This window comes from Galeopterus variegatus, unplaced genomic scaffold, assembly GCF_000696425.1.
Source record: "Galeopterus variegatus unplaced genomic scaffold, G_variegatus-3.0.2 Scaffold5551, whole genome shotgun sequence".
NCBI classification, from domain to species: domain Eukaryota; kingdom Metazoa; phylum Chordata; class Mammalia; order Dermoptera; family Cynocephalidae; genus Galeopterus; species Galeopterus variegatus.
This window is the reverse complement of record NW_007731662.1, coordinates 44228-53172: the sequence shown is the minus strand read 5'-3', so window position 1 is coordinate 53172 and position 8945 is coordinate 44228. Positions and strand designations below refer to the sequence as shown.

Below are 8945 nucleotides of genomic sequence, written 5' to 3'. Positions count from 1 at the left end.
TAGAATAATCAGTAGGATGTGATACATATTTTATCTTTTGTTTCCATTTTTTTGTTGTGATAGCACTGAAAGAACATCCTAATATATGTATTAATTTTATCATTAGAATCAATGTGCATAGAAACCTTTTTAAAATTGGAGGTTTTAAGAAACTATTTTTTTAATGCATGGATAATTGGAGTTAAAGTAATTTTCATAGCTTCTTCATGAGTTTGCTATTTTTTTTCAAAAGACGATAATTCATTAACATTGATACTCTATCTCTGCTTTTAAATTTGAGCTGAGGCTGATCGATCACTCTCCTTTGAGCAGGGGCTAGTGTCAGTTAAAGACAAACCACACCAAGTGATTGTCCAAGGTGTCCATGAGCTCTATGATCTGGAAGAGACACCAGTGAGCTGGAAAGATGACACTGAGAGAACAAATCGATTGGTCCTTATTGGTAAGTGACCAAGGGTTAAATTTCTAAAGCAAAGTAAAACATAGATTTGAAAGGGATACAATGTGCTACATAAGATCAGATCAGATCCTCTTTTGTAACTAAATAAGGTTGTGGTTAATGTATTTGTCTTAATCATGTGATAACCTTCATGAGAACTTGTTTAGCCTTTTATTCTTCTTCAAACAGTTTTAGAAAAGTGATTAATACAAGCACTAATCTTATTTTGAGCGTCTTAACTTGAAAGTTAAAGAAGGAATCACTTGATTACTATTGCTTTTATAAATTTCTGAAGCTCATCAAGCATTTAATGATCTGGAATTGATAGGTGTACTGTGTCATTTTAATAAGTATAATGTAATCGCACCATATTTTGTTTTATTTACAGGCAGGAATTTAGATAAAGATATCCTTAAACAACTATTTATAGCTACTGTGACAGAAACAGAAAAGCAGTGAACAACACATTTCACAGAAGACTGAGTTTGTCTATAATTCCTGAAGCATTTCTTATCAAAAGGACCGGGTGATAAAAATGAGAATAAGTTTCTTTCTGGATATATTTCAATCATCTATTTTCTGTTATGAATTTCAGTGTACTTTAAAATAATATTTATTTTGTAGAATACATAAAATTTAGTAAATCAGTATTGTAAAACATTTGACATTCATGTAATAAACTATAATATCCTCTGAAGTTTTTTTCTTTTTGAAGATAAGTATTTCAGAAAAATATCTTTCAGATTGGATTTGGAGTTTATATATGCTGAACGTCTCACCTGTGGAAGTTATTTATAATAATGATGATAAAACGTTCTTCAACATTATCAGTTTCCCTTAGAACTTCAGCTGATTACAGAAATATAATGACTATATTTTTATTAACAAAATTTTTAAACAACAAATAGCATTTTTATTAAATGAAATAAAAGGTTTGTGTGGCTAGAGACTTAAAAGTGGAAGAAATCTGAGTCAAATAAATTAATTTAAACCATGTCTAATTCTTAATGCTAAGCCTTATTGGTAGTCAGTGTAATGAAACTTCAGGCATTTATTTTGTAATATATTCCAGTTGTAGAGCTTTTAATTTTAAGTAAACTTTGCTACTGGTATTAAATTCATTTTGGTTGTTTTTGAACTTCTGTTTTCAATGTAAGTTAAAATTTGATGAGGTACCAGACTTCAGCTATCACTACAAATAAGTTTTGATAGTTTAACAATCTTTATATAAATGGTTGGTGTGTAAGTATACAGTGGCTCACTTTTCTCCTATTCCTACTAAAGACTAAGTCAGCATAACTATACTCAAATTGTACAAGAAAAGTGTAGATGGAATTTAAAGAAGAGCTTTCCTAAACTAATGGTTGTTAAATATCAGAGAAAGCTATCACAAGGGCTTTTGGAATTTTTTCTTCAGGTTTTAAATAAAGGAGTTAACATCTGTATTTTGAATGGTTCCTGTGGCTGGAGGCAGAAAGGCTACTCGATTAAATTATCCTAAGTTGGTTGTCACTGTTCTCTTGGTTCTACCAATGAGGCTGCTGATCCTGATCTTCCTTCCCCTCTATTCTGTACCTTTTATATAACTTTTCTGTATTCATTCAGTTGCCTCCTGAATCCATTCTCTCAATTCATGGTTGAGAGAATATGGTTATTTTGTGGCAGCAAATTGCCCAGCAGAAAGTCAGCTGATTTTTGAGTCAGATCTGGGCTTTAATTCCAGCTTTGCTGCTGGTTGGCTGTGTAATCTTGGGCAAAGTACTTACTCTGAGATTAGTTTTCTATGTATAAAGTGGATAGTGGTAATATCAACCATCCAAGGATTAAATAGGTTTGTACTGCTCCCAACTCAGCTCGCGGCACATGGGAGAGCCAAGATAAACATGTTCTTCTTCCTAACAATTTTAAGTTGTTTTATAATTAATGTCACAATAATACTTAATATTTCTTGGCAAATAGGTCTGTTCTAGACTATGAGAAAGGGCCAATAATTACTTGTCCTGTTGTAGGAGAAATGTTTGAAATAACATTAATCCATACTTTTGAAAATCTATTTATAAAATGTATTTGGTTTTTCCTTTAAAATGTATTAATCTTTAAATATTTTTCATTACACAAGTATTGCATAAATATATTTTTGTTATAAAAATGCAAACATCACAGGTGAAGTCAGTCTTCCCTGACCCTTTTCCTTCAATCCTTGTCACTTCTTAGGGCTAAGCCAATATTCTCTTCTATTCTTTCAGACATTTCTTTTCACTTACACATGTTTCCCAAAGTAAATTATTTTTCAGTGATCAGAGCTGTAGTTTAAGCTCGCTCTTCAGGAAACTTAGAAACTTGCCACAGATATCAAGGGAAGGTTTAAAAAAAAATATATATATATATATATGTATATTTATATATGTATGTTACAATGTGTGTTAAATAAAACATTATTCTTTATACTTTATAATGCAGTTTGCTTAAAGAAAAAAAAATTTTTTTTAGTCTAAGATCTTTCCATGACAGTGCCTATAAATCTGTCTATTCTTTAACTGCTGCATAGAAATTCATAGTATAGCATGGAATACATTCATGTAAAAAAAATTTATCGAGGGCTTCCAGTATTAGTGCTGGGGCTGAATCTGCACAGAACAGATTAAAGGCTAGGTGTTCATATTGCTTACATTGTGGTGCAGGGAGATAAATGTCGTAGGCAGACTGGTAAAAATAAAGATCAACTTCAGATTGGTCATAGAAGGCCTCTCTGAAGAGAGGTGGCTCCTAAGTTGAGAAATGAATTAAAAGGAGTCATTCATACAAAGTAGGGGAGAAAGCTCTACACAGAGTGAGTAGTGCAAAGGCCCATTATTTAGGTGGGCCACCAGCACAGTGTGTTGGGAGGCCAGGAAAAAGGCAAGGGTGGTGGAAGATTAGAAAGCAAGGCTATGAAATGAGATTGCAGTTGTGAGCCAGAGCTGGGTTTGTTGCACCTTATAGGACAGAGTAAACATTTGGATTATTCTTAATACCCTGGGAAGTGACTGAGGGGTGTTAAGCTGGGGAACTGATGTGAGAATGATCTCTGAGGTAGATGAATCAGTTGTTTCTGTTTTTGAAATTGCAAACAGCGCTGCTGTGAACACCATTGTACATGCCTCTTTGTTCTTATGTGTCAGTGTTTCTCTAGAATAGGTACATAAAAGTGGAATCACTAGCTTCCAGGATATGCATATTGGAAATTTTAATACATACTGATAAATTGCCCTTCCAGAGAAATGGCTTTATGTTTTGCCTTCATACAGTAGTGTATGGAGTGTCCATTTTCCCAATCATAACTAACACATTTTAACTTTTGCCAGGCTGGATTGGATGGCATCTTACAGTTTTATTTTGGGTCCCATATTGTATTCTTATGTTGTTTATATATTATTTTAAGGGTGCATTGTCCTGTTCTTCATTATTTTTTCCAAAATGAAGTATTTTCCAGTGATCGGAGCCATAGTTTAACCTGTACCTTCAGGAGACTTTGGAACTTGCTATAGATATCACGAAGAGAAAGTTTTATTTTTATAATGCAACAATAATAATAATAATGTGGCCATTATTTTGCTTGCTATAGAAGACTTGCAGGGTAATTATGATGGTGATGATCAAGGTTTAGGCATGGTTCATCTAAGACTTCATGGTTTACTGAGGGATACAGGATAAATCACTAAATCTCTTTGAGCCTCTTCCTCTTTATTCATAAAATGAAAATAACAATGCAGATCTCTCTGGATTGTTCCAGGGATTAAATTTAAAGCACCCGAATTTCAACAAATGTGGATTTCCCTTTTTCAGTAAAGCTTTGATATACAATTCGAGCTTCTGCACACCTGAAAACAAATGGTTCTTTGTGAGGCTTTTTCCAGCTTTGAGGGAAAGGGACAAGAAAATTGGTACACAATTGAATAGAGCTGTAGGAAATGTCAGTACAAGGTGTGAGCAAAGACCGGATGATTGAAAGGGTCAGCTGGGTAAAAGGGCTTGATGCCTATAGGTGTCTTCCCTCTCAGTGACTATCGGNCCGGATGATTGAAAGGGTCAGCTGGGTAAAAGGGCTTGATGCCTATAGGTTTCTTCCCTCTCAGTGACTATCGGAATGTGTGAGCTAGAAAAGACCTTCCAAATAGCTCATTTATTCTTGTTAGACTGACTCTTACGCATATTTTGATCCAAAGGGGTATTTAATTATCTTCCCTTCTTGCTACCCTGAGTTATTTTTTTGATGGTTTGCTTCAATCAAATATGTAGTATTTTGATTTTTTTAAAAGTAGTCTTATACAACTTGTGGGTAGAAGTTGAGATAAAATGTATCTTTCTTCCTAGAGTCTATAATTCCTAGATAATGAATTTTAAGGCAATTAGCAACAAAATAAAGCTAAAAGGCTTTTAAAACACAGATGATCCATGCTTTGTAACATTATGGACTTGGTTGCTTTCTACCAATTGAATAATTGTTTCCTTTGGATTACTGATGTAGTTGAGAAAACTACATTTTGGGGTTGCTTTCAAATGACTTTCCCAGTTCTAGAAAAGCCATATATTTAGTGGGGATGATGTGGAAAGAAGTGAATTCTACCTTTGAATGTCTGGCAACTCACCCTGCTTTGATGAGAAAGAAAGGTATGCTAGAGTTCTTGTGTCAGAGTTAGCCTTAATACTAGAATCAACCTTTAACTCTGTTGATGACTAAATTGCCTTTCATTTTTAGGGTGAAAGAAAGAAACCAGACATCACCATCCTTCTCGTAGATGAGGTTAAAACGTTTTGTTTTTCAAACAAGGATGGCATCTTATGAGTCCCTGATTTGTTTATGGGGTAAAAAACAACAACAACAACAACAAAAACCCAAATAGAAAACCAAACCAAACCAAACAAACAAACAACTACTCACCCTTAGGAAAGAAATAATCAACAATAGTATTGAGTGCCCACTGTGCACTAGGCTCCATGTTAAATGTTGCAGGAGCTACAAAGTATGACTTGATTCTTAAGGCAGAACTATAGAATTGAGACTGGGCAGTAAGAGTTCCTTCTGATTTTTTGTTTAGAATGATATGCCATTATGGAGTCTTTCCAAAGCATTCTGCTTTTCATTGCTACAGCTCTTTTTTTTTAGAATGATATGCCATTATGGAGTCTTTCCAAAGCATTCTGCTTTTCATTGCTACAGCTCTTTGTTTTTACATTGATATATTTGGTACAACACTATTAAGATATAATTCATATGCCACAAAATTTACCCTTTAAAAGTACGTAATTAATGGTTTTTGTATATCTGGTTAGACAATTGTTACCATTATCTAATTCCAGAACAGTTTCATCACCCCAAAAAGAAACCCTCTGTCCATTAGCAGTTACTTCCAGTTTCCCCCTGCCCCCACTCCCTCTCCCCCCACTATTAACATCTTAAAATAGTATGTTACATTTGTTACAGTTAGTGAACCAATATTGATACATATATTATTAAATAAAGTCTACAGTTTATTCACATATTTTTTGGTTTTACTCAATATCCTTTTTCTGTTCCAGAATCCCATCTGGGATACCACATTACATTTAGTACTCATGTCTCTTTAGCCTGCTTTTGACTGAGACACCTTCATAGACTTTCCTTGTTTTGATGACCTTGACAGTTTTGAAGCGTACACAACATGCTCCTTTATTGCAATTTGTCTGATGTTTTTCTCATGATTAGGCTGGGGTTTGGGGGAGGAAGATCACACAGTGTCATTTTCATCACATCATATCAAGGGCATATACTATCAACATGATTTATGACTACTGATGTTGACCTTGATCTCCTGATCACTTGGCTGAAGTGGTGTTGGTCAGGTTTCTCCACTGTAGAGTTACTCTTCCCCCTTTCCATACTGTTCTCTTTAGAGGGAAATTATTATGTGCAGCCCACATTAAAAGAGTGGGGAGTTATGCCCTACTTCCTTAAGGGTGGAGTATTTACACAATTTATTTGGAATTTTGCAGGGGAGATTTGTCTCTTTTCACCCATTTATTAACTTACACGGTCATTTATTTTTATCAGTGTCGACACGTGTATTTATTTTATACTTTGGGTTATAATGCAATACTACTTTGTTGCCCAAATTGTCCCAGCTTTGGCCACTGGGACAATTTCAGTTGTCTGCTGTGCCCCCTTTCATATACCCTCATCTGTGTGGGTTTTTTGTTTTGTTTTGTTTTTGAGTCTATCCTTACTTTTCTCCTTTCATTTTTAAATAACCCAAATCTTCATAGAAGTTGACTCTAGGAAAACTAACAATACTCCTTTTCCCAGATAATCGGATTTCCATGCTGATGGAAGAAATGTGCCTCACCTGCAGGGGGTTGAGGGGGGAGACATCTGTTTTCATTTTTAAATAACCCAAATCTTCATAGAAGTTGACTCTAGGAAAACTAACAATACTCCCTCTCCCAGATAATCGGATTTCCATGCTGATGGAAGAAATGTGCCTCACCTGCAGGGGGTTGAGGGGGGAGACATCTGTGAATATAATGTTGAATGAGACACCTGTCCTGGCCCTCATGGAGCTTAGTTTAGTAGATCACACAAGTAGGCATTGGTAAATTTGGGATTCAAACACAAATGTGTTAGGCTCAGAACCTTCTGTTATTTGTCCTACTTCAAGCTTCCTATAACCAGAGAGTCTTAAAGGGCAAAAACCTCAGGAATAGAGGCTAAGGCTTAAAAAAAAATTTGCAAGAAAGCTGCTCTCCAAATTTTATCCTGAAGGCACTAGCTACTTTTAGCTTACCTTTAATTCCGAAGGCACCAAACTACTTTTTCTTGTATTTCGCCCTTGTAGCTGGCTTCTGATTTCTCACTGAAAATTTATCGTCATGTTACAAACACTAATGGAAGATTTACTATGTGACAATCAATGGTATAACACCATATTATTTTAGGTTGCATTTTAATTGAATGCTATCTCAAAATTTTCCCCCAAGTCGGTTGGTTTTAAATATTGAATGTGTACTGTGGCTTCGTATTCTACCAGAAGACCCCTATTTATATAACTGACATTAAATTGTATTCCACTGTACGGCTACTTTAGTCTCTGAGCTAGCTAACTTAAACGAAGCCAACCTAAAAGCCTTGTTCCTTCCTAGGATGTCAGATGAGTGAGGTAAACACAGCTTCTGTCATCCACTTCTCTCCAGTGTGGATACCGAATGACCACCCAGTGATTCAAATATATCGACACTGCAGACGTCCTTTGCTTCATTTAAGTTTCAAGTTTTATTACGTACTATTGCAGTAAAAATGCTTAATGTTGTCTTTTCTGAAAAGAATGAAGGGAGTGGGAGGGAGGGGGAGACAGAGGCAAAAGCCACCACACACTGGGTGCATCCCTTTGAGTTGGGCCAATTTGTGAAAACAGGATTTTTGTGGTGAAACCAATTTAGTTGATCATGACCATTCAGAAAAAGAAAAGAAACATCAGTGATCACTGTAGTGTATGTTGTTTTGTGAATCCCATTTTAGTTATATATGTATGTGCAGGACTGTGGTAGACAATGTATTTCTTCTCACTGTGGTTAAAGGTTGAAAGAAGCTGAAGAATCACTGCTGTAAGGGGACAAGGAGACGCTTCTTTCTCTCTCCTGCTTTTCCTCCACCCTGAGCTTCCACAACTCACTGCTAGGACATTTCAGACTTTTCTGATCATTTGAGTCAGCGAGGGCATTTTGGGCAGCTACACCCGGACACCCCCTTGAGCTCGGGAATATAGTCAGAACATTAAAAATAATTCAGTCCACCATTCTGGATGAGGACAGAGCCCACCAATGAAAATGAATGATCAGCCAGCTGTGAAACACGAAAACATGCTTTCACTGTCACACATTTTGGACGAACACCTTATACATTTCAGTGCTCTCCTTCCCCAATTTCGGTCTCCATGTCGACATGGCCATAGGTGGTTGATCTTCTACCTCATTTTTATTTGCGCGGTTTTGCAAGCGCGTTAACAGAGCCCCGCGAGTCCGGGGCCGACCGGCTGGCTGAGCCCGGCGAGGGGGGCGTCTTCCTCGGTGGAGGGTGGGTGCGGGGAGGCGGCGGCCGAGCGCCGTCGGCGTGTGCGGGGTTTGCGCAGCGGACCCTCATCATTGGCTGCGTCAGGAGCAAGGTCGGGGAAGGAAGGGTACCAGGGGGCGGGGAGCCCACCGCACAGGGCGCGAGGACGCTTTAATAAAAGGCAAATGCATCTTGCTGGACGGCGCTGGAAAGGAGGAGAAGCCGGCAGAAGAGAAGAACACCTGGAAGCGCGACCACGAGCGTCCCACCTCCCCTGCGTCGGCGGGACCTGCTCGTCCATGAACTTGCCGGGAGCTCAGCTCCTTCGCCCCACGACGCCTCGCAACCTCCGGGGCTCCGACGGAGAAGACGGCGAGATCGACGTCCTGGGCGAGGAGGAAGGTGGAGACGCGGCGGGGAGCCGTCGGTTCGCAGAGCAGCCGC

At 37.6% G+C, this 8945-nt stretch overlaps 2 protein-coding genes across 2 annotated transcripts in view; both read left to right on the top strand.

Moving 5' to 3' along the window:
* The window catches only part of LOC103605031 (putative COBW domain-containing protein 7), a 14198-nt gene extending 12638 nt beyond the window's left edge, over positions 1 to 1560 (top strand). The window contains 2 exon segments of the mRNA XM_008589613.1: positions 313 to 442; positions 828 to 1560. Of these exon segments, the coding sequence (XP_008587835.1) occupies positions 313 to 442; positions 828 to 898 (201 nt within the window). The 3' untranslated portion in view covers positions 899 to 1560.
* A 7240-nt stretch (positions 1561 to 8800) lies between these two features.
* Positions 8801 to 8945, top strand: part of LOC103605033 (forkhead box protein D4-like) — a 2288-nt gene continuing 2143 nt past the window's right edge. Inside the window, exon 1 of the mRNA XM_008589614.1 lies at positions 8801 to 8914. Within this exon, the coding sequence (XP_008587836.1) occupies positions 8801 to 8914 (114 nt within the window). The remainder of the gene's footprint in view (positions 8915 to 8945) is intronic.